The sequence below is a fragment of the Hyperoodon ampullatus genome, assembly GCF_949752795.1.
Source record: "Hyperoodon ampullatus genome assembly, chromosome: 14".
NCBI lineage: Eukaryota > Metazoa > Chordata > Mammalia > Artiodactyla > Ziphiidae > Hyperoodon > Hyperoodon ampullatus.
In genome coordinates, this window is record NC_136927.1 from 24740654 (window position 1) to 24766640 (window position 25987).

The 25987-nt window shown below is 48.4% G+C and overlaps 1 protein-coding gene across 2 annotated transcripts in view; it reads right to left on the bottom strand.

Annotated features, from left to right (window-relative positions):
* Positions 1-287: 287 nt before the first annotated feature.
* The window catches only part of CREBBP (CREB binding lysine acetyltransferase), a gene marked incomplete at both ends in the record, with an annotated part of 134723 nt that continues 109023 nt past the window's right edge, over positions 288-25987 (bottom strand). For both annotated transcript variants that reach the window (XM_079719511.1, XM_079719510.1), the window contains 13 exons: positions 288-2429; positions 3928-4209; positions 4379-4540; positions 6646-6813; positions 7139-7304; positions 8417-8530; positions 9370-9516; positions 9880-10030; positions 14750-14817; positions 15145-15222; positions 17929-17985; positions 19800-19880; positions 25639-25727. In XM_079719511.1, the coding sequence (XP_079575637.1) occupies positions 288-2429; positions 3928-4209; positions 4379-4540; positions 6646-6813; positions 7139-7304; positions 8417-8530; positions 9370-9516; positions 9880-10030; positions 14750-14817; positions 15145-15222; positions 17929-17985; positions 19800-19880; positions 25639-25727 (3705 nt within the window). The remainder of the gene's footprint in view (positions 2430-3927; positions 4210-4378; positions 4541-6645; positions 6814-7138; positions 7305-8416; positions 8531-9369; positions 9517-9879; positions 10031-14749; positions 14818-15144; positions 15223-17928; positions 17986-19799; positions 19881-25638; positions 25728-25987) is intronic.

Consider the following 25987-nt stretch of genomic DNA (forward strand, 5'->3'; position numbering starts at 1 on the left):
CCAGCAATGACGACAAAAAGAATCCAAACAAAACCCCCCTCCCCCCCAAAAAAAAACAAAAAACAAAAAAAAAAAAAACAAAAAGAGAGAGACCAGATATTTAAATCAACTGGTTTTTAACAAAAAAATATATTCTTTGTATTGTTTCTTTAAACAGCAATCTACCCTTCCATGGCTTGGAAGTAGCAGTTCCATCTAGGAATAAAAAGAGCCCAGATGCCTGGATTTCAGTACAAAAGGTCCAAGAACATGAAAGGGAAAAAAAAACAAGTGATGCTCTCACAATGCTACAAACCCTCCACAAACTTTTCTAGGGTGTCTCCCGTGGTGTCGCCGACCAGGGACAGCTCATTGGACAATGCACTCCTGTTGGGGGTGTTCAGCTGGGGGAGCATTGCACTCTGTTCGGGGTTCCCCAAGTGTCCCTGATCTATGGAGCTGGCCATGGTGACTGCGAGTCCTGGGTGGGGGGAACCAGTCTGGGGCGAGACGTGGTGTGGTGAAGGCTGGGGCTGTATCCGTGGCGACGGGCTGGAATGTGGAGGCTGGGACTGGGGCCGTGGAGACTGGACAGGGGCCGGAGACCGCACCTGGCTACTGAGGGATGTGGCCATCTGCTGGCCGGGGAGGTGCGAGGCCTGCGGCTGTCCTGAGAGCATGTGCTGCTGGGGGCTCATGGGGTTCGGCTGGCCCGGGGACCCGATCTGCTGCTTCATCTGCTGCTGCTGCAGAATCCGCTGCTGCAGGGCCTGCTGGATGTTGGGGGTGCTGTCTGCGCCCAGCCCAGGCTGCCCCATCTGGCTGAGCTGTCCCATCTGGGCCGCCATCTGGCCCATGGAACTGCCCTGGATGGGGAGGTGCTGCTGCATCCGCTGCTGTTGAATGGCCGCGGGGTAGCCTCCGGGTCCCTGAGGCTGCTGGAACTGGCCGTGCCCCGCCATGCCCCCGGCCATGCCGGCACTGCCCTGCTGCTGCTGCTGCTGCTGCTGTTGCTGCTGCTGCTGCTGCAGGAGCTGCCTTCGCAGCATCTCTCTGTACTGTGGGTTCATACTTGCCATGCTGGGGTTGTGCCCCGGGTTCATGATGTTCAGGGCCTGGCCCTGGGGGTTCAGGCCGCCCATTGCCGGCTGCTGTGGAGGCCCGCCGGGTCGCGGCCCGCCGGCTTGCATGGCATTCAGGTTCTGCAGGCTGGGCTGCTGGTGCAGGCCGGGCTGGGGCTGCAGGCCGGGCTGGGGCTGCAGGCCGGGTTGGGGCTGCAGGCCGGGCTGACTGGCCACGTACTTGGCCGTGCGCTGTTTAATGAAAGCTGCCATCAGCTGAGGGTTGGACTTGAGGATGTTGAGCACCTGCTGCTGCTGCTGTGGGGAGCTGGGGGACTTCAGGGTCCGAAGCAGGTCCTGCAGGGCGCCGGGCGAGATGCTCCGGGGCGGTTGCACGCTGGGTATCCGTGGCCCGGCCACGGCCGGCTGGGCCTGCATGGACATCACGGGTCTGGGCATGCCTGGCATCGGCTGCTGCTGGGGGATGGGCGCCTGCTGCCACTGCCCAGGTGGCAGGTTGGGCACGACGGGCCCGCTGACCTGGTTGGGTCGGGGCACGTTCAGGCCCACGGGGGCCATCTGGCTCACCGGGGTCACCATGCCCGTGCGCCCTGGGGGCATGCCATTGTTGATGTTTACCCGGTACAGGTGCTGCTGCTGCTGGGCCTCCCGCTCAATCTGCCGGGCCGCCTCCACTGCCGCGGGTGGGGGCTGGGCAGGGGGCGGTGGGGCCGGCACCTGGTTGGTGGGCTTCCCGGTGGACACCGTTGTTGGGGGCTGAGTCCGGGCCACACTGGGGAAGCCGGCTGGTGACATGTTCACAGGCGAGGGCTGCGGCTGGGCGGGGGGCTGTGGCGTCTGGGGCGTGCTGGGCTGCTGCGTGGGGGTCCCGGGTGGTGCTGAGGTAGGGGAAGGCAGGCTCTGCTGAGGCACGTTGCGGGTGTTCATGGTGGCCATCCGCCGGCGCATGAGCTGGGCCTGCTGCAGGCGGTGCTGGATCTGCTGCTGGCGGAGCTTGTGTTTGATGTTGAGGCAGAAGGGCACGGGGCACTTGTTTTCTTGGCAGTGTTTGGCGTGGTAGCAGCAGAGGGCAATGAGCTGCTTGCACACTGGGCAGCCGCCGTTGGTCTTGCGCTTGCAACCCTTGGTGTGCTGCACCACCCGCTTCATCTTCTGGCAGGACGGCAGTGAGCAGTTGGCGTTGCGGCACTGGCAGGCGTGCACCAGGGACTGGATGCAGCGCTGGATGCTCAGGCGCCGCGACTCCTGGGGGCTCTTGGACTGTGGCTCACCCTGGCTGCTGCCCTCGTCGTCCAGGCCCAGTCCCCACTTCACCATCTTGTGGGTGTGGCTCTTCGTGTTGTAGCAGTTGATGCAGAGGTCGTAGTCCTGCAGGTGAGGACAAGGGACAAGCCAGCGTCAGCACGCGGCCCCGACCACCAGCTCCCCCCCATCCCCACGAGGCTCACAGATGCCAAATATGTCTGCTCCCCGGAACCTTCACTCCCGGGAACACTCCACAGCCCAGAAATTCCAGAGACCACCGGTCCACCTACTCGCCCTCTTCTGGGGGCCCCTCTGCCTTCTCCCAACCTGCTAGCGGCTGGGGTTGGGAGTGTGTGCGGCTTCATGAGCACCCCGAGGCTGGGGCCCCTACACCCTGGGGCTGCTGCAGGTGCCCTCGGTGCATCCCCAGAGCTCTGCCGGGCAGCCAGTGGGCGGGCACTGGGGCTGAGAGGCCTTTACCAGGAGGAAAGCCCTGGGCTCGCACCATGGCAACATAATGCCCCCTCCCCAGGTTTCTAAAAGCTGCACCTGGAGACGGAGACCACAAAGCACCAGATCTGGAGGATGAGCCCTGTGACCAGGACTACTAACCTTCTCACAACAAGGACGTGAAAATCCCCACAGTGGGAAATAAGAGAGAGGACAAAAGGAAGCTGGAGAGAGTGGCAGAGAGACAAGAGCATTATAGAGGCCCCCTCTGCCCCCAGAGAGCACAGAGCTGCTGTTGTGGAGCACTCGCCTATGGGGACTATCTAGGCGTTGACACCAGCAAGGTGAGGACTGGGCAGGAGGGGAGTCTGACTATCTGCGGGGGGAGGCAGAGCATGTGATACCCCGTGCGAGTGACCCGTCTGTCTGTGGCAGGGACAGGCCGCGACCCCCGCAGAGGGGGTGCCGGTGTGGTTTGACCACGGGATCCACCAGGACAAGGGAGGAGGGGCTCAAGACCCGACCAAAGGGACCCAGCCTGACAACAGCAGGAAATCCCGACCTCTTGGCAAGCCTAGACTGGGAGCACCAGTAGAGGAACCAGTCAGAATCCCAATGGAACCAAAGCACCACCGTGCTCTTTTCTCTCTGCCCTCCCACCCTGCACTGAGAGGCCTGTGCACGTGCCTGACACAGAGCTGGTGTTAACAAAACACAACAAATAAAATAACAAAGTGCCTTGTGACCATCTCCGCATCCTGAAAAGGTCAGCACAAATGTTGCCTCCCAGGGAAGCTCACTGGCTTCCCTCCATCCCCTGAAGACCAGCTCCCCCCTGCACCCCGGACACATGCCGTTGGGACCAGGCTGCCCCGTGAGCAGACACCGGCTGCTTCTTGCCTTGGACGGCTGGCGCTAAGCCCCAGAACAGGCACAGGGCAGGAACCCCACCAACATCGAGAGAAACCCTCTCATTCGTGAACCCCAAAACACAATCTCAAAACCAACAGTGGACTAGTGGAGTGGACAGATGAGCATTCATCTGGTCATTTTCTCCCTAGAAAATGCCAACTGTCTAACAGTTGCCCTGAAATACACACGCACAGCCCGAGAGCGCCATGGGCTCGCCAGCTCTGCCGGCAGCTCTGCGCAGCAGAAGCCCCGCGCTCACCTCGCACACTGTGCAGTGCCAGCGCGTCTCCACGTGGTGCTTGCACTCGTTGCAGGTGTAGACGAAGCGGTCCTGGCCCTGGGTGTGCAGCTCCACCAGCATGCACAGCGTGGACCACTTGGAGCGCCGCAGGGAGGAGAACTCCCAATGCTTGTCCCGGGCCAGCGTGAGGAAGGCGTCCCGCCCGTCCATGAGGTCACAGCTGAGCAGGGGGTCGGGGTCGACGATGGGGGGCAGTGTGTTGATGACGGGCCCAGCGTGGAGGTGGATCACAAAGAAGACCTGGGGGATGGCAGGGAGGAGCAGCGTCAGCCCCGCAGAGAGAAGGACCAAGCCGACTCCTGCTGTCCCCGGGGCTGAACTGCACTGGTGACAAGCAGTGTGGTGTCGCCAGGCCGGGCCTCCTCCCTCTGCACTTGGTCCGCCCCCACCCCACCCCACCCACCCCCACCTCTTTGTGCTTCTCCATCGTGGCATAGAGCTTCTGGGACAAGTCGTTGGACACGTTGGGCATGCTGGGCTTTTTCTTGTTGGCTCGGCTGATGCTGCTCTTATTCTTGTTGGTTTTCTTGTTGTTCTTTTTCTTGGCGTTCTTGCTGTCGCCCTGGCTGCCCTGCAATAAGACTCAGAGCTGTCGGCCCTGCCTAGCCTCCTGCTCCAATGTCCAGCAGGGAGGCCACCAGTTCCTGCTGCGGGGGCTCCAGGGAGCTGGGGCTGAGGCAGGAGACCGCCGAGCAGACCCCTACCTGCCTGCGCACAGGCCGTGTGAGTGGCTGTCAACACTGCTGCCTTCAGAGGAAACCGCTGAGGGGAAGCAGATGAGTATGGAAGCAGGGCCCGGATTTGGCCAGGACCAAATGGGTACAGTGGTGACAAACATAAAGCAAGCACTGCCTGTGCCACAACAGCCGCACATCACGTGGAGGCTGGAGGGAAGAACACACCTGGGATGCTAGTTGGGATCTAACCACTGAGCAGGTGGAAGCCGTCTCTCCTGGTCCTGTGTTTTCTACTGGCTGGAGGCAGGCACTCCTCCTCGACGGGCACACAGCCAGGGCTGTGTCCCCCTCAGAGCCCCTCTGTGGCAGCTCGGCCGGCAGCACAGACTCTCCTCCCAGCACCCCCTGAGCCCTGGATGCCAGTGCTGACTCAGGCCACCTCCTGTGCCTGGGTGTCTGTCCGGCAGAGGCAGAGGAACCTGGGTTCACTAATTGGCTGTGGTCTTTCTCCCACAGGCACTCCAAGTTTCCACTGAAATCCAGCCCAACTTTCCAGGTCAGCTTGAGGGAGGGACCTGCCGGCATCTCTCCAGTCCCTGAGGAGCAGCATCTCCAGCCCTAAATCACCCAATGTTCCAGGGGATGATGGGTCCTGCCTCCAGGGAGGTCCAGCAAAAGGCAGGCAGAGAACGGTGACCACAGCCCTTGACCTCTCCTCGGGACCCACCTGTGACATGAGTACTTGTCACATCCTCACCCACGCTTTCTCCATTTTGGAAGGGGCTAGGGATGCTGTCTTGCAAAAAGGACACACCCTAAAGCACATGCTGCCTGGCACGAAGCAGCCATGCAGACATTCAATCCTAGACCCCTGGCTCCGGATGCTGGCTCCACATGCAGCCCCAAGCCCTCCTGGGGGCCCCAGGCTTGCACGGCTGGTAACAGGCATCTCGAGATTAACACATCTGCAGCCAATTCTTGACTTCTTCCCCCAAGTGTGCTCTCCCTTCCTTCTCCCCTTCAGGGAGACGCAGCAACACTGACTCAATTCTAAGGCCCCAGACCCAGCAGGCAGCCTCGATCCAGGATCTTCCTCACGTGCCACAAAGATGCGCCCTAAGTTCTGAGGTTGTTACTCTCAAAACACATCATACGCTGCTCACTGCCGACAGCTACGAATCCAACTAAACCACCATCATCTCTTACTTGAACATGTGAAACACGGCACGCTCGCTCCCGACTCGGACTCTGACACCCTCCTCCTCCTGCTGGAGGCTCCTCCGCCTGGATCTTCTGGGTTCCTCTCACCAGTCAGTCTCTGCTCAGATGCCACCTCCCCAGACAGGCCCTCCCAAAGGGGCTGCATCTGCCCTCTTCCCTCGTGTCTGCTCTACACCATCTCAGCACGCACCACACACTAGGACACACATCCCTTGAGGGCAGGGATGGAGATCTCTTTAGTTCCCACTGCACCCCTCAGGACGGTGCCTGCACATGGTGGGGGCTCAGTGACCAGAGTGAGTGCACAGACGCATGAACACCCAGTGAAGAGTGGGGGAAAGTTTACAACAAGGAGAGAGAATGAGGCCTGGCAAACAAGAGTCTCCTCCTCAAGTCCTTTGTAACGTGAACTGACTGGTTCCTGATCATGACACCCGTCTCCATCTCCATCTCCAGCACCTCTTCCGGGCTCCCTGGCAGGGCGCCCTCCTCTCTCATCTTGCCGTGTCTCAGCCCCGCTGTCCTGCCCAGAGATGCCAGAGCAAGCCCCTCTGTCCACCTAGTAGGTGAGGTGTCTCCAGTTCGCCCAGCACCCAGTGTGAGCTGTGCCCCCAGGCCCAGGCCTGCCCTGTGGTGGGCAGTAACATGGTGAGGTTATGTATGAAAACACCACCACAGACAAAGGAGGCCATGTCTTGAGAACCGAGCAGCCCCCACTCACTCCCTGACCTGCTGGAGCGCAGCCTTTAGCACACGCGCCGGGGCCCCTGGGCTTTACCTCCGGGGTCTCACTGGCCGCGGTGCTCTCCTCCTTCTTCCTCTCTTCTTCCTCCTGTTCCAGCTCCTTAATGCTCTCCTCCAACACGTTAGGCCAGAAGTCACCCTCGAAATAGGGCAGTTCCTTGGCACTGGTGAGCCTGTCTTCAGTTGCTTGTTTGAAAATGTCCTGGAAAGTGAACAAGCACAGAGGTGAGACAAGGGGGGCTGGGTGACACTCTGGGGAGGAGGCCACGACATGGAGAGGGGACCGCGCACTCCTGAGGCGCATGGTTTCACAGGATCTGCCGCCACTTCTCTTGGACTGCTGACTGCAAATCTTGACAGACAGCAGAGAAGTTGCTTCTTAGTTTATGATTTTAAAATTTTTTAATTTTTGCTTTCCAATACTCATAAGTAGATATAATTCTAACCCATGTGAGCACAGAGGGAGACACGTGAAGATGTGGGAGTCAGTGGTGAGGAGCGCCCCCCACCCCCAGAGGTGTGGGCACCTTATAGTCATGGATGATGCGCTCGGCAAAGGCCTTGTCCAGCATCTTCTTGTACCACTCCTGCAGGCGCTTTGGCTTGGGGATTTTTTGATCCGGGGGGTGGCAATGGAAGATGTAGTCGTCTCCTTCACTTGGGGGACAGGCCCAGATGTGTCCTGTTACATACCTGCAGGACATACACACAATTCAGATGGAAGCAGTGAGCGAAATCATCCCTGCCTTTGAGGAGTAACAGCTGAGGAACACGGACCAAAGCAAGGACAGAAATAACTATGAAGAAAAACAACAAAAAAGAAATTACAAAATGCTTCTGGCAGAACATGTGAGAGGCCTAAGAGAGGTTCCAAACCACTGTGCTGGGGAAGGGGGTTAAGGTAAAGCCAAATCTCTACAGAGTGCAAATGCAGCCTGGAAATTGGCCCAACGGTACCTCCCTCTTGGGTGTGCATGTCAGGCAGGGGCTAAGGCTGCAAGGGAACCTGTGACACAGGAGAGAGCCTGGGAAAATGGCAACGTGTCAGGCGTATCAGACGGCTTGTCCCCAGGGTGGATGCACTGAATTTCCTATCTACTTTTCTCCTGCACATTGGAAAGGAAGTTGAGTATTTTTTTCTAAGGGGTTAAAGACAAACTAGATCTCATTCATTCTGCTCAAGACACTTCAATCAAACATCTCTTTTCCAAATTTGGGAAAGAAATGTGATCTAGAACGTAAGAAGAGAGACAGGAAAAGAAGTGAGACACAAGAGACCACATCTGGTAGGATTCTGCTTCTATGAACCGTCCAGAAAAGGCACATTTATGGAGACAAAAAAGGAGATTAGTAGTCCCTGGGGGCAGGGGTCCAAAAGGGATGAACAGCAAATGGGTGCAGGGATCTTAATGGGGGTGGGGGGGATGAGAATGTTCTGAAACTGATTTACCGTGACAGCTTCATTACTTGGTAAAGTTACTAAAAATCACTGAATGTACACCTGAAGCAGGTGAATTGTATGATACATAAAATATGCCTCAATAAAGCTTTAAAAAAACAGACTAGAATGTGAGAAAAACACAGAAGGCAGGGAAAGCACATGAGCTATGCTGGGAGCCCCAGACCCAAGTGGCCCAACAGAGCATCTGGCTTGAAGGGTGCTCTGGAGACCCCTGAATCCATTTAAGGACATCAAAATATAAACACAAAAAACCTTAAGAAATACTTGTGTTACTTCACAAAATACACAGTGAAAATTAAAAACAGAGTTTTTATTAGTTCTGAATAATTTGAATTAAACTCACCCCAATTTCTTCACATACTCTAAATATCCAATAAGGATCTCATGGTAAACAGCTGTTCGGAGGCATCGGGGTCGGAAGAAATGAATACTGTCCAGATAAGATATGTACACACGCCTGGGGGGCAGGGTGAGAAAGAAATTAATTGAAAGTTCAGGTTATCTCCCAAACTTGAAACCAAACACCAGCATCTAAAAAAAGCTCCAGAAATAAATTCTGTTTTGATAGCATTTACACTGGCCACAAACAGGACATAAGAAATCTGCCATCACCAAGCTCTGCTACCAATCAATAAAACAGAATTCAATTTCATCACTGAACTACGAGGCAATGCCATCACTCACCATGGGGAACCGTGGAGAGATCAGGGCAAATTAGGAAAAGCCACTTCTAATTCCTTCTCACCCAGATTTTTTTTTTTTTTTTTTTTGCGGTATGCGGGCCTCTCACTGTTGTGGCCTCTCCCGCTGCGGAGCACAGGCTCCGGACATGCAGGCCCAGCGGCCATGGCTCATGGGCCCAGCCGCCCCGCGGCATGCGGGATCCTCCCAGACCAGGGCACAAACCCGTGTCCCCTGCATCGGCAGGCGGACTCCCAACCACTGCACCACCAGGGAAGCCCTCACCCAGATTCTTGACTGAACATGAAATAACTCTCAGGAGAGGTGTGACATTTTCATAGGTGCATCAAAGAGAAGCCCGGCCTGTGCAGCAGTCCCCACCCCCTTCTCCATAGGTTTACCTGCCCCAGGTAAGACAGGGGCAACAGCAAGACCAGGATCAAAACCCATGTGTGCTTACAACACAAAGCACTCTACAGTCATCAAAACTCTTCACTTCCCACTGGCTTAGCAGAAAACGAACTAACGAAACTAACTAGTAGTTCTCTAAGATGTTTAGAGCCTCGGTCGCTAGCACAACACGCGACACGCACCCCAAAGGAGCTAGAGGATTACCTTGTGTTTGGAGGGGGGCAATCAGAGCCATACTCTTGGACGTGCATCCCAAAGAAGCACACATCCACTCCATCAATTTCCTCAAAGGCAAAGAGTGCTTTGGTTCGATACGGGAAAGATTCAGACATTTCCCCAGAATCCACAAACCTGAAATAAAAGAGCCTGATGTTTGCATGCATTACTACCATTTACAAAGTGCTTTACAGACGAGACCTGCTGCCGTAAACCCGCTCACTGCAGAGAAGCCGGAGGCGAGGTCGCCCTTTCTGACCAATGGCCCAGAGCTCCTCCACGGGCCCAGGCAGCTCAGAGCCTTGACCCCATTCTTTGTGACACTGCTTCACTCAGACAGGAATTCCACCTCCCCTGATGAACATGGGATACTGACAGAAGGGTGGCTACATGCTAACTGATGAAAAGCTTTCAAATTATGCAAACTCTAAAGCTTTGCCAGAAAGCAAGGCTCTGGTTAACCACATGGGGTGCCCAGTGGAAAGTCTGCACACAAACCGTGACTTCATCCCGGGCTTGACCTCCACCGTCTTGTCTGAGCTGGCCACTACGCGGACAAACACCTCCCCGGCTTCAGGATGATTCTGTCGCCGCAAAAACTTGTTGACTCGGTCTTCCAAGTGGTTTCCCAACCGTGTGGTCTGCAGTCCTGCAAAGTCCAGCACAAGCAGATGAGAGGGCTTCGGGAGGGTTGAGGTCACAGAATCCACCTCTTTCAGTCTAGTCTGGTATTTTAAGGAGTAACATTCTCCAAATACATAAGAGATCTAATGTGTCCTATGAGGTAATAAGCATTTTATAAAAGAAAGGTGGAACCTGGAATCTCAGGCATTCCACACATTGAAAACTGCTGTCAAATGCCCAATATTTCCATCTTTTTCTAACTGTAAGGGGCAGAAGAGATACAAAGGTGGACCCGAATCTGACAGAAGATGGGCTCTGGGGTGAAGCAGGGGAGCAGGCACGGCGAGGGAGCCACACTGGGTCCACCCTGCCTCCTGCCCCACATGCCCAGCCCCTAGTGAGACAGAGACCTGGTCCTGGCTGTGCCCACACAGCTGTGCCCCAAGGGTGGAACGCACACTTGAAGAACTCTTAACAGAAATGGGGAGCCTGCCACTGCTTTCCATGGAAGGCAGGGCTGGCACAGCCTCAGAGACAGGATGGCACAAATGCCCCTTCCTGCCCAGCTCCGATGAGAGTCCTGGTGCAGAGTCTGAGACAGCTAAGCTAGCAGGCAGCCAAGGGCTACCTCGCTCTGCGAGCATTCTAATCCTGGGCGGCAAGGGACACTGTCCCAGGACGCAGACCTGCCCAGCACCATTGCTGGTGGGCTCCTCCTCCCCGCCCCTCTGTATCCTCCCTCTCCCAGGGACGGGCCAGGAGTTACACAGCATATAAATACACATACAGTCATAGCATAGAAAAACTCTGTGCATATGGGGATAAAAGACTAGACAGGAAAGCTGCAAAAGGTTAACAGTGACTACAGATGATAGGATTTTAGAAGATTCCTTACTGAGGTTAAGAAATATCTGCAAAATTTAGGCTTTTTAGTTTCTCTGCAATAAACATACCAATGGTGGAGTTTTTTTGGTATATAAATTATACCTCAATAAAAGTGATAAAAAAACTTACAATGGCAATGAAATAAAGACCCCATTAAAAAATAAAAACTTTAAAAGCTATAAAAATGAGAAGTAGAATTATGTTTCACACTGATACACGTGCACACTTTCCACAGCTATTTAGTCATGCTCTGGATCCCCTTATTTCAACCCCCCACAGCTGAGATAACCAACCTGAGAAGAAAGAGGATCAGGCACAAAGGACTTAGGACCACCTCATCTACTCTTTGTGAAGCCCAGAAGAAAATCCTCACGTTCTCGCCCCCCTGTACTCCCGCCCATGCCGCTGCTGAGCAAGTTTTGTCCCCTCATGAGGTGGCTTCCAATCCAGAAAGGGAGGACACAGCTAAGAAGGGCCACCCTGTGCTGGTGCAGGGAGCTCCCCCTTCCCTTGTGAAACTACGATTACACACACTATGATTTTCACATAATGAATAGGAGTAAACCTTCAAAATTAGGTCTTTACATTTTTTCCCCAAATTACCTGAATTACCTGTACTAAAAATAGTTTTGAATTTTATTTTATACAGCAGGTTCTTATTAGTTACCTATTTTATACATATTAGTGTGTATATGTCAACCCCAATCTCCCAGTTCATCCCCCCCACCCCCCCGCCGCTTTCCCCCCTTGATGTCCATATGTTTGTTCTCTACATCTGTGTCTCTATTTCTACCCTGCAAACCTGTCATCTTTACCATTTCTCTGGGTTCCACATATATGCATTAATATACGGTATTTGTTTTTCTGACTTACTTCACTCTGAAAATAGTTATTTTATTTTTTAAAATACATTTATTTATTTATTTTTGGCTGAGTTGGGTCTTCACTGCTGCAAGTGGGCTTTCTCTAGTTGTGCCGAGTGGGGGCTACTCTTCATTGCGGTGTGTGGGCTTCTCACTGTCGTGGCTTCTCTTGTTGCAGAGCACAGGCTCTAGGTGCACAGGCTTTGGTAGTTGTGGCTCGCAGGCTCTAGAGCGCAGGCTCAGTAGTTGTGGCACACGGGCTTAGTTGCTCCACGGCATGTGGGATCTTCCCGGACCAGGGCTCGATCCCGTGTCCCCTGCATTGGCAGGTGGATGCTTAACCACTGTGCCACCAGGGAAGCCCAAAATAGTTTTTAAATGAGACAATTATGACGGTCTGGTCACAAGCACCAAACTGAATGCCGTGAAGAGGGCTGGAGAGGTGCTCTGCTATGTCCCCTGAGAGAAGAGCCATGGGCTTTACACACGGGACGGCACCGTGAAAAACCTGGAGAGCAGCCAGCATGTGCTCAGAGACTCAGTACTGGGGAAAGAAGGGCTGTTCTCATGCTGCGGTGCCATGCGGAGGTGTCCTCCAGACCAGCAAGTTCAGGCACTGAGGGCAGACATTTCTGCAGCAGCCCCTCCCACTGGACAGCAGGGCCCAGGCCACCCTCACTGTGATGGTGCCTCGGGCTTCCCACAGGGTGGCCATGTGCTTTAGTTTAGGTTCCCGTTTCCACTCCCCACAGCCCATCGTGCTGCAGCGGACGGCCCTGTACATGCCTTTAGGCACATGAGCAAATATCTTTGTAGGAGACATGCGTCAAAGTGGAACTGCTGAGTCTAAAAATGGACATTTTAAATTGTACCCCACCATGTATATTTTTGGCCATGGTGCAATGATGGGAGCCTTATATTTCCCTTTATGTGATCAAATCCTTCAGCCTTTTGCTTTCTGACCTCTGGGCTCTATCTTTTTTAGGAAGGTTGTTCATAACTGAACACAGTAAAAACACTCTCTTATTCTGACCTCCAAAGCATTTGTAGTTGTTACTTTTCGCCCCTTTAGCCACCCGAGTTGCGTTGTGCATGTGGCGTTAATGGGGAGGTGGTTTTGGGTGGAGAGTCAGTTGTTTAGTATCACTCTCTGACCAGCAGCTGGAAGATATTTTCAATGCAGTCGTCCCTCTGCACCCACAGGGGACTGGTTCCAGGAACCCCTCAGACACCAAAATCCAAGGATGCTGAAGTTCCTGACATACAATGGTGCAGTACAGAAGGCCCTCTGTACCCACAGGTCCCACACGTGTGGACACGAAGGGCCCACTGCACTAAGTCAGTGCAAATGAGGCAACCTCTCTTTTGTGACCGACAGACACTTGCAAAGATGATGCTAATACACATTCAAATCAAAAACCCGGGGGAGACACACCACCTCTAAGGTCCTTTTCTGTAAGTGAAGGTTCTACATCTTTGAAGCTCATTTGCCAAAGGTCCACATATCCCTCTCCACCATTCTCTGGACACTAGGGGAGGGTGGGGGCTGAGCCAGCTCTCAGGTTCTCCTACCCCGCCCCCCCACCTCTACCCCTCTCTCTTCTGGCCGCAACTGCTCTTCTCTTGAAGTCTAGCTCTCCTGGCAATTTCTGTTTTGGTCACCAAAGCTCTGGCCCAGGAGATTGATTCTAAGTAGCTGACTGCTTTAGTGACATCACTCAGAATGGATCCTTTAAAGTAGGGGTTCTCACCTGCACGCCCCCAACCCAGGACATCTGGTAATGTATGAAGACATTTCTGACGGCCACCATTCATGGGGGGCGGGCGGGGAGTGTTACCAGCATTTAGTGGGCAGCAGCCTGCTGCTAAAATTCTAATTAAGCACAAGAGAGCCCCCATAACAAAGACGTTTCTGGCCCAAATGTCAGTATAGAAACCCTGACCTAAAGAGAAATATTATAATAGCTGGTGAATTCATCAATATTTCAAAAGATTTTATAAGAGTGAGTTTAAGTGATAGGATAACTGTGGATTTTGGTAATGACACAGTTTGAACGTGAACTAACGCTGATTTGGAAGGCTTCAGAGGGGCTTCTTCCTTGCCTGCCACCCTTCCCTCCTGCCCACAGACCTCTCCCTCCATCCCATCTCTCTTCTACTCCAGCTCCTCAGGTGGCCCGGCTCTTGCTGGGGAGCCCTAAGTGGTGTGCTAGTTGCCTGTCCTACTGGAGAGAAGTGAGAGCAGCAGCCGAGTTGACAAAGACGACACACTGTACACTTCTTTTTTTTTTTTTTTTTTTGCGGTAGGCGGGCCTCTCACTGTTGTGGCCTCTCCCCTTGCGGAGCACAGGCTCCGGACGCGCAGGCTCAGCGCCATGGCTCACGGGCCCAGCCGCTCTGCAGCATGTGGGATCTTCCCAGACCGGGGCACGAACCCGTGTCCCCTGCATCGGCAGGCGGACTCTTAACCACTGCGCCACCAGGGAAGCCCTGTACACTTCTGAAAAGTGTCATCTCTAACAAAGTGAAGACTACCTATGAAAAGTTACTCCTGTAGCAAGAGGGCGCCCTCTGCTCCTCGCAGACACGAGCAGCCGCTCCCAATGCGGCAGCGACACACCCAACCAGCCCTCGTGCAGACCAGGCTCCTGCCAGTCCTGGTGATGTTGGCTGATTCCCAGAGGGCCCCAGAGGGTCACTCTTCACAACAGCAGGGCCCACACCTATTGATGGGCAAACAGCCGCCCCCGCAGGTGCCCAGGGCTGAGCATGCCCAGGATGTGTGTGTGTTATTTCTAAGCTACTTGAGAAAGATCTGCTGACAGATTTTCTCTCTCAGAATTCACAAAGTTTACTATATGTGTTTTAGATGAAAGTTTCTAAACTTTCATCTAAAACACAGACTGATCATAAAGCTGACTTTCATATAAAGATCAAGGCAAATGATTCTCTTCAAGGGTAAGACAAAAAAATACAAAAACCCTTCCACAACTTACTCTTAGCACTGAATTTGTTTTCTTTACGAGTTCTGCCCGTTTTCTTCAAGCAGTTGTCGCACACAAAGCTGCAAAAAAAATAATGGGTATGATCAGATTATATAAAACAGTATATGTTGCCAAACCAGTGAAATGCAGCATTAAAATACTTTGTTGGCAATTAAAATCGCATCATTATACAAAAGTGAAGAGGCAGACTGCTTTGATTCTACAATTCCCAAAGCGGGCAAACACTTAAGACTTAAATTTAGAACAAACTGCCATCCATCTAATTGCCGGATTCTTGCTGACAACAATGAATGAAACGCAGTAGCAGCCAGCATCCTCCCCTCTACTCTGTGCATAACTGCTTTCCCTTTCCCGAGATCACAGGAAATCACCAGGAAATTACTCACCCTGAAGGCCAAATGATATCATAGTGGAGAACACAAATCTGATGCATCTTCCGGCCACACTCCTTGCAATCAACGAAACTAGAAGACAAAGAAAGTGCACTGTGACACACGGAGCCACATACATAATGGAGCTTCTACAGAGCCCGTGTGGTGTGCTCACACCTCGTCCCCTTGATGACTTCAAGAATCTGCAGCATTAATGCATCTCTTGACTAATTGAGTCATATTTTTAAAAATGCATCAGTATGATATTTTCTATAGGAAAGACTGACTTTCTCCCTTTCTTTGCACAAATGCCTCTTTCCTCTCTTCTCCCAATCTGCTTTGTAACCGGAAGTGAAAATTTATTTCTAAAAATTATTATGACGAAGGCCTATTTTGCAGGTCAGTATTTCTGATATTACTACAGATTTTCAAGACCAGTGCTTGCTCTAGATGACTGCACATGACTAAATGGACTTAAATAACAGAGAACAATACCGTCAGTGTTACAAACCCTTGTTCTTAAGCCCAGGCGCAGGAAACGTCTGCTGAGTCAGTTACAAGGGTGGGAAATGACGGCCTTTCTTAAAGTAAACACTAGAGAAGTTGGGATGCACCACGCCACCTGCCCTCTGCACAGCTTCCGCCATAGCTCACCTGGGCCCTGTCACCTCACCTAGGAAACTTAATCGCCAACATGCTTGAAGGTCAAAACCTATTTTTTCAGCCATGCCCTCAAAGCCACCACAACTTATACCCTGTGGAAGGCTGAGGGGCTAGAAAGTACCACATTTCTCCAAACGGTCCTGGGTCCTGGCTCTTCCTGTCATGCTAGATGCCGGTCCCTGTAACCTGACGCCTGCTCTCATTACTGCTGCTCGAGTCCCCGGCCCCTGACCATCCTACTGCCCTTGCTGAGCAAGCCTTCCACCACAGATCGAGCCCAATCCAGCTTCTCTGTCCCTGCTCTGTCGGAGGAGAAAAGGACACACACAGGCAGACTGTGCAGAATGGCAGCGACCCTCGTCGGCCATCCTCAGTGCTCTCTGCTGTCCTGCCCCAGCTGCTGCCCTTCCCAGCACACACAGGAGGGAATCCAGCACCCTCTGCCCCCTTGTCCTATGGGGCTCCATCCACGCTCCCTACATGCCCTGCACTTGAGCTCACCTGCAGTGCTGCTGAACATCCCATGTCCTTTTATGTCTTTGTGTCTAGAATGCTCTGCCCACCACCCCCAACACCTGCTTCCAAATGAGTGACACCTTCTCCACTGGGCCAGGGTCCCCCACTCTGGACTACCTTACTGCCTCCTGCTGCCTGTGCTATGATCCGTCTGTCCTACTGGAAGACAAACGGCTGGAGGACAGGCCCCCTTTATTCATCTGTGTCTTCCCCACTGCCTGGCAACTACTGCTTCAATGTAACGTATTCTGAAACTGAAAAGTGAGTATAGCAACTAACATAACATTGTAAATACTCCAGTATAAAACAAAAATTTGGGGGGACTTCCCTGGTTGCTCAGTGGTTAAGACTCCACACTCCCAATGCAGGCGGCCTGGGTTCAATCCCTGGTCAGGAAACTAGATCCCACACGCATGCTGCAACTAAGAGTTTGCATGCCACAAATAAGGAGCCCACGAGCTGCAACTAAGGAGTCCGCGAGCCACAAACTAAGGAGATCACCTGCCACAACTAAGACCCAGCACGACTAAACAAATAAATAAATATTTAAAAAATAAATAAATAAAATTTAAAAAATTTAAAAACTGAATATAAATCACAGGGAAACGGGAAAACTGTCGGGGAGCACACAATGTGAACAGGGAGACGGCTAGTCAGGACAAACAATACACTGACACTAAAGAGACTAAAGAGACAGGGAGCAGCCTCCTCATGCACCAGGCGCTTTGCTAAGTAATCAACGTGCTCCCCCTGCAACCCCACCCGGGCACAGCTGGCAGGAGAGACTAAGTCAGCTCTCAATGGGAAGTGGAGTCTGTGTCTTCCGCTGGAAGCTGGGAAGTTGAGCCAAGGGAGGGGAGAATGTGTTTCTCAGCTCTGGATGCACCACAGCCACATTTACCAAACTCCCAACAGTGCTGGAGCCTGTGCTCACCAAGCAACCCTGGACGGGCGTTCACCACAGTGACAGAACAAAATGGGCATCTCCACACACTGGGGTGCCTTCAGGACTCGGCTTTGAGGACCGGGGAGGAGCCACATGGAAGGCGCTCTGAGGCCTCTTTAAGGGGTTATTACAAAGCAAAATTTACATACTGAGTATTCTCACTGATCACTGGAGGAAAGCAAAGTATCTGACAACAACCTTTGAAAATATACCATACCAAAGATGGTGACAAGAACATACAACACTGGGCTTCTCATTATTTATTTTTAAAAAGTGGTTTTTAAGACTTTTTCTTTCTGAAATTTCCCTTTAAATGATACTAGCACCCCTCCACCAAATATTCCTACCTTTAGTCTCTAAAGATTCACACTAAATGGCTTCTTAAAGACAACGATGACGAAGTTATTACAGAGATTCTAATAGAGCCAAAACATCCATCTAATCTTACATTAAAGGGTGTTAAAATTCAGTAGCTGGACAGCATGCTACAGAGACATACATCTTTTGTGTGAGTTAAAACAGAATCCACATCTGAAATAACTTCACACAAAAAATTCCTCCCAGGGTAATATATTTATTTCCAGTGTCTTCTCCCACAACCCAACAATAAGGAGGAACTTTCCTCATCTGAAACTAAAACCTAAAAGTCAGAAAGAAAACAGCTGTATACTCACGGTTCAGGATCTAAGGTATCATTTTTCTTCTTTTCAAACTGATCCTTTGAAATTGTCCTTGTTTTTTTTGGGAGGGGGGGAAAGGAAAAATGTTAATTAACTAAATTTATCTGTTGAGTATAAACTATAGGGTCTCTGGGATATTATTCTGTAACTAGTTCTTCACATAAAAAGTAAAATGATGGTCAGCTGAAATCTCAAGTAGATGTACTAATGGCATGAACATACGACATTTAATTCTATAGAAAGCACTACCTTTTATTTTTCTCTGCCTTCCTTGGAATATTTCCTCCAAACTATCATCAGCACTTATTACAAGATTTAATTTAAGGCTAGTCAAAATACAGTGGCAAAATTATGTTGAGATTAAAACCTGTTAATTTCCAATCAAATCTATATGGTGAATGACTGCTGAATTTGACCAACACTGGTATTATCAATTCTTCTAATTACAATATTCCTTCATTGACACAAGTCAGCATGTACTTGGGGATATTTTATATTTTACTTATTCTTTTTTTTTTTTTTTTTTTTTTTTTTTTTGCGGTACGCGGGCCTCTCACTGCTGTGGCCTCTCCCGTTGCAGAGCACAGGTTCCAGACGCGCAGGCTCAGCGGCCATGGCTCACGGGCCCAGCCACTCCGCGGCATGTGAGATCTTCCCGGACCGGGGCACGAACCCATGTCCCCTGCATTGGCAGGCTGACTCCCAACCACTGCGCCACCAGGGAAGCCCTACTTATTCTTAAAGGGCTGAGTATTTCATTTTTGTGGTACTTTTATATATGTATATGTGAATTACTTGATTCACAGAATTATACAATCCAATTATTAATCACACAATTGGACTAAAGAATTAAATTGACAAGGGATAGAAAAATTGAATATGTAAAATTTCTGTCATTTTGGTTTATGTATCTTACAGGTGGGTATGGTTTGTTGTGCGATTGAATAAAGTAAACTTGAGTTGCAGAGTAAGTGTCCCACAGTGCTGGAAACTGCTTCGGTGGGAAGTCTTTTTGCCTTTGGGGGGACAGTCACACAGTAGACTTCCCAGAGTGGCAGGAATCATGGCAGAGTCAGGAGAAAAGAAAGACCACAAAACGCTGGTAGTCCTAGGCAGCTATGGTGGCTGGCAGGTTTTTAGGTATCTCCAGCATGTAAATGAGTTGACTATCCAATCTGTGGATTTGCTTTTGCTTTTTTCTCACCACATTCTGGCCATTTGCCTACTCAAAAGTAACTCCATCAGAGGATAAGCATCAGGGAGGAAATGGTGAACTCAGTGAGGGAATGAACGAACTAACTCATGCCTGTCCATGCTGGAGCTGTGAGCAAGAGTCCAACCTCCAGAGAGGAAGGAGATACAGGTACTCACTGGGGTCTCACCACCTGGGTTCTGTTACCTCTGCAACTTAAAGGACAGAGGTTTCAGTGGAAGATCAACTAAATGCTACAGACGGGGTATACACGCAAGACTCATTTTTGCTACTGCCAGTTAGTTCTGTGACTAGGGTTACCTGGTTTCTTAGGTGTAACTGAAAATTTACAATCTTCCCAAATGGAAGTTGACAGCCACTAGGAAAAAGCAAGTGTTTTAGAAGAAGAGATAGAGCAAGGTCAAGAGAGACCGCTGCACTGCAGTGGGGGCTACAGCATCACGGTCTCAAGCAGAGGGAAGAATGTGCAAGTGGCGCTGGGATTCAGCTACAACAGCTACATTGTAAAATATGAATGTGGGTATAAGTAATATGAAAGATACACTACAGAAAAGTCACAGTGGGTGGCAGTGGTGCTTCCCTTTTAATCACGGATGAGAACAAAACAACAATTCAGAGTCACCCCCGAGAGAAATGACAGGATGGTACTTACGTCTGGGGTTGTGAAGGGTCGTCACCCAGGGTAACATTCTCCCCCTGGATCTCTGTGAAACACTTCTCACAGAAATGATACCTGTCAGCAAGAAGGCCATACTTGGGTGAACTGGTCCATCATAACACACAGTCACCCAAGCAACGAAGCCACCAATCAGAGCAGGGCAGATCACCACGACGAAGGGGGGGCGTTGTTGGTTGATTGATGGGTCAGTGAGGACAATGAAAGGAACAGGGGCAGGTGGGGAAGGGCAGGATTAGAGAACAGGGGAGGGAACAAATAGCACAGACATAAAGGTAAGACGCAAACACCAAGACAACACAGAGCAGAAAGCCAAGGCAAAGCATTGATTAGCATTCGGTCTCATTGCACACATCCCAGGCCATCATCACTAACAACGGGTTCGTCCAGCTCCAAGATGCAAATGTTTTCAAGCAGTTGTTAATACTAGAATTGCAAGGAGCCTAATTTTAGGAGTTTGGATTTTGTTATTACTTAGAGAAAACCAGATATAACTACAGGTTTTGAGATGGAAAAAATTTACTTTGAACAAAACAATCTGACAAAAGGCCTTAAAAAAGCAATTTAAACTGAAATAGCTTTTTTTCAAAATGGAAAATTTATGCTTGACAGCAATTCATAGATTTTATTTCCGGTATTAAGCCAGATCTTTAAAGGTATGAAAATGTTGAGCACTCAGAACTGGTTTTAATTTTCTCCTGTTATTTTTCACATGTTAATCACTCAGTTAATTGGGTTACAATAGAAATGAAACCAAATCCATATTCTAGACAAACATTTAACAGAAATGCAATCGGGGTCAAAGACTTTCCAGCCATTTATCAGTAAGAATATACAGAGAAAAACTGTGATATATTGTATGAACAATACAATATATGTAAATCCATGAACAGTCTTAAAATTCAATTCTAAGCTTCAATTTAAACTTTTTGGTATCGGGACCAATCATTCATCAATCTGAGATACTCAGTGATTTCTCTAACTTGGGGACAATCCAAGTTAAGCAAATTTAGAGACTTAATATTTAAAGCACAATCTGCATTTGAGAAATTATCCATCACCCCAATTTCTTATAGTATAGAGCCTGGGCTCAAGCTATCAAATAAGAACAGTTAAAATGTTTGGAAAGGACACAAATGAGAAATCAACAAAAATGCAGGCTGATGCTGCATAAACAAGATGGGCACAAAGGAATACTGTAGAAGTAAACAAGCCGAATGAGGTGAATTACACAAGCAAAAGGGATGAGTATAAGGTACGACAGCAGCACAACAAAATGCGGTTTTAGTGCTCAAAACTACATCTACAAGATGCCAAGAGGATTAGTGTTAAAGACACTGTGACGAGACTTGGAGCGCCACACTGAACCACATGGGCAGAAGGAGATGCGGCAGCTTGCAGCTACACACAGACACAGACACACACGCACACAAACACACATGCACGCACGGCTACAAACAACTGAGATTCAGGCCACCGCCTGGCCAGTTTGTCTTCATTACCACTAAAATAGGTCCCCACAAGTTCTAATTCTAATCTTAATTAAACACATTGAGCATTCTGTCTGCTATATTTCACTGACTAAACACACACAGTGAATTAAAAGTATAAAACTTTAGAGCATGCACACATCTCAAGATTATTTAATTTTTCAGATCTGTTGATGAGGAACACGACAGATTCACTGTGTGTAGCAACTGGATTAATAAGAGTTTCTTGCTGGGACCAGTTTATTTAGACTTAATTAAATCAACAAAGTCTGCCAAGATTAAAAACGACCAGGAACAAACAGGTTAACACTGCTGTTTTTAAAAATACTTATCTCTTTCTCTGAATGAACTACAGTAATATTCTGGCTATTCACTATTTTGTAAATATTTTTATGGAGGCTTGAAATCATGTAGTAAAAGGAATTTCCATGTGTAGAAGGGCATGATCATCACTGGCAAGAAAGAATTATACTATACAAACTATAAACCAATTAAGCAGCAATCAGAACAATATGCAAAAAAAAGATACCCCTTCAATGCCAAATTGCTTCCTTTTAAAAAATGAATGAAAGTGTTCCAATTTATTATGATCAAACTCAGCCACTGTGGGCTAGCTCAAAGAGGACTACGGAACACACTGTGAAATGAAATTGCCACGGTAATTACATGTGAGTCTAAACGGTTTTAAAATCCTGGAAAAACTAAACTCTTAGCTTTTATTCAAGCAGGACATCAAGCCTAGCAACATCTGGGGAACAAGAATCATAAACCCATCATTTTCCACTGGAGGAAACTGGCCCAGAGTGAAGCACTGATGGCTGAATGGCAGCCCCTGGGGTGGCTGCGGAAACCTACGCCCTCTGTGTATAACTAACTTCCATTCCCAAGAACCTCAGGGTCAGAAACTGGAAGGGACAGTGTGTCTGTCCCAGAGCAAGGCCAGAGATGTCAGAGAATCGAACCTGTTTAGGTGTAAGGGGAAAGGGAGGGGCCCCGGCCTCCCTTTAGCTCCCTTCTGATATGATGACAGCCCACCCATCTAGTCAAGTAGGCTGAAACCACTCTGGTAATCAATCAGTGGGTGACAGATGTTAATGTGAGACTTGCCCCTATCTTATACCTAGTCCAAACTTTATTCATCTTGGAAATGCACAATGGTTCAGAGATTCACTTTTCAACCATAAGAGCCTAGATGACCTTCTGCCTTACGTGAAGGAAGCAGTTTGATGAATATGGAATTATAAAGGAGAAACACTTCACATAATCTGATGATGATGTACATCTGGGTACCTAAAGTTAGCACAATGTAGCTGCAGAGTTCATCTGTAAGGGTAATTTAATGTATGGAGTAAATTTTCAAATGCAGATTGTTGTAAGTACCATATCAGTATATATAAATAACTCGGATAATAGATAATATCTATTCTTATCTATCGATAATAAACTGTTAAAGTTATAGAACAGTTCTGCCAACATGACTTACTTTCAAAATTTCAAAGTGTGGAAACAAGTGAAAATGTAACCATATACTAGCTTATCTATTAGTTTCACTTGTTTAAACAGTCTGTAGAATTTCCTATTCTAAGTGCCCAGTTTAGGACTATAACTACCAAAACAATTATTCAAAAGAACACCATAGTGTTCATAAACAGTCAAGGTTGAGAATGAAAATGTAAGTTGAAATGTCCATTGCAGAATTAGACCACTGCTTTCACAGACTCACAACGTGGTACCTCTTCCAGTTCTGTATTCCAGGAAGCACACCTTGTGAGATTCGGCTGAGGAGCAGTATATGCTCACACTCTTAAAATGTATTATGCATAAAAGAGAACTCCTTTATTTACGTTTCTACTCTTAAGGAAAATATATTACTTTTGCTCAATAAAAATTAAGTCCTATATATAAGTAATATTGGACATTTCAGAACTTTCAAAACAATCCTTTGTTTGCACCCTATCAACAACCTCCTCTGAGGAGGCAGTAGTGCACACTGATGCCATCCATTCTATCGAACTTGAATTGCTCTCAAGTGCAATACAGCCAAAATCTATGCAAATCAGCCAAGGCAGGGTCCAAAGGACCCAGGAACAGTGAAAAGCAACAATGAAAAGGCCCCCAAACTTAAGAGATGATGGCAAGCAATCTGCTGTCTGCTCTTCCTTCTAGACCCAAACTGTGTTGGGCACTTAGCAGTGGGGGCATTTTTCAGGGTATAGTTAATTTTAACCTGTTCTCTTAAAATTTCATAGCTGTATTTTGCACCTAACAGTTTCCAAAGCATTGTCTTATTGGAGACTGACAACTAAGGGTGTCAGGAAAGGTGTTACTATGCCCATGTCATGGACAAGAAGGTTAAGCTTGATACATTACAGAATGTGCAAAAGATCATGGGGCTAAAACTGTAAATGGAGGGGCCAGAACCTCCAGAACAACACTTGTCACTATAGGAAAGATTCCATTTGGGCCACAGTATCATTTCAAACTTTTAGTTTTAAAATGCTTCTATCAATAGAAGAGCATGCTAAGACAGAAAATGAATTCCAAATGTTAAAATATTTTCAGCAGGACAGTTGTGCTGGCTGCACTTCCAGTAGAGGTGCCTGTCCAGGGACACCCATCTTTCCCCTCAAACCAGCATTTCACTAGGATAAGTGAGCTGGACAAGGCTTAGAAATCTTGTCTTAAGATATTTTTAGGTCAACAGTTCTTTTTTTTTAAAAATAGGATTTTGATGGGAGTCATTAATTACCTTGAATATGTTTTTTTTAAATTATTTTTTTAATTTTAATTTTTTTGGCCGCACTGCATGGCTTGCGGGATTTTAGTTCCCCAACCAGGGATTGAACCCAGGCCATCGCAGTGAAAGTGCTGAGTCCTAACCACTGGACCGCCAGGGAATTCCCTAGATATTTTTTTTTTTTTTGCGGTACACGGACCTCTCACTGTTGTGGCCTCTCCCATTGCGGAGCACAGGCTCCGGACGCGCAGGCTCAGTGGCCATGGCTCACGGGCCTAGCTGCTCCGCAGCATGTGGGATCTTCCCGGACCGGGGCACAAACCCGTGTCCCCTGCATCGGCAGGCGGACTCTCAACGACAGCGCCACCAGGGAAGCCCTCCCTAGATATTTTTTAAAAATCAAAATAATTAAAAAAAAAACATAATTGGAAGAAAAGTAACTGCAAAATTCCAAATTATTCAGGCCTCTGCATGTACCTTTGAAAAAATAAAAACCTATCTTCTTCAAAGTATTAGAACATATGTAATTACTATAAGCAAACAAGATAAAAATAATCAAAACATCAAACCCTAAAGCTGACATTTAATACTTGAACCTATCTTCTTCAAAGTATTAGAACATATGTAATTACTATAAGCAAACAAGATAAAAATAATCAAAACATCAAACCCTAAAGCTGACATTTAATACTTGAACCTAGAAACAAAGAACAGGCATGAAGCCTCATCTTGGTCACATAAAGAATTTAGTTGCCAATTCATAGAATGGAGGCAATGTAATTGAATTTGACAAAGAATTACAACCTATGTTTCAAGGTAGGATGCCCTCATGCTATGGCAACATGTAGTCACTTAAAGCAATGGATACAAAATAGCTTAATTTTCAAAACAACCCCCCAAACCAGGAAGTTGTAATTAGGTAAGGGAATCAACAACAAAAATTATTTTCATTCTTCCTCTACTTAAGATAGGAGATCTATTCTTTAGCCATCTCCACATTTCAAGAGAATAGCAAATACTTCAAAAGCATACCTACCACTCACTAACTCCAAAAAGGCCACCTCATGAAGGGAGTCATTCTTAAACTCAATGAAAATACCAATCTCATTCTTACTGTGCTACCGATTAAAAAGAAAAAGTCTATGGTTTAAAATTTTTAAATGAATTAGAGCAAACACAAGTCTTTCCATCAGACTGTCCAGGCCAAATTAGCTAGGCAAATATTTACACACACATTGGTAAAATACAATGTTTCAACTTTATTATCTTAAAAAAGGCAGTCAACCTTTGTTAGAGTTACTCTCCACTTCAGACTCTTTCTCATATGGTTACATTTTGGCTTAACACATGTACCTGATCTAACTAGTGCAGCAAGCAGTTTTGAGCTTAAAATTTTATACTATACAAGCATGCTTTTAAGTTAAGAGACCATGGGCCTATCTGAGTGAGAAACAATGAAATTTTAGCCCTTTTAACGGAAACTTCAGGAGAGAAATAATGAAATGTACCCAAGCTACAATCAGACGAGCATGCCTCGTCCTAAGACCTTCTTTTTGTCCCATGATTCAAGAAACTGCTCAAGGCTTACCTATTCTGATAGCTGTAGTAGGCAGCATCGCGAGGAATTGTACACAGCTGCTTCCCGTAGCAGCACAAAGTCTGTGGGGAAAACTCATACTGCAAAAACAAAGGAGAAAATACTAAAAATATATCCCATTTACTGCCATGCAATGTTCTGTCCAATATGGAGTTAGATTTAGCTAGTAAATTATTTGTTAGTATACTGGATAGTCTTCTAATGATTCTCACATCTATTTAAAGACATTTCTGGATACAATAGGATAGAATTAGTGTCTGAGAGACTTTTTTTTAAAAAATTGATTAATTTATTTATGGCTGCCTTGGGTTTTTCGTTGCTGCGTGTGGGCTTTTTCTCT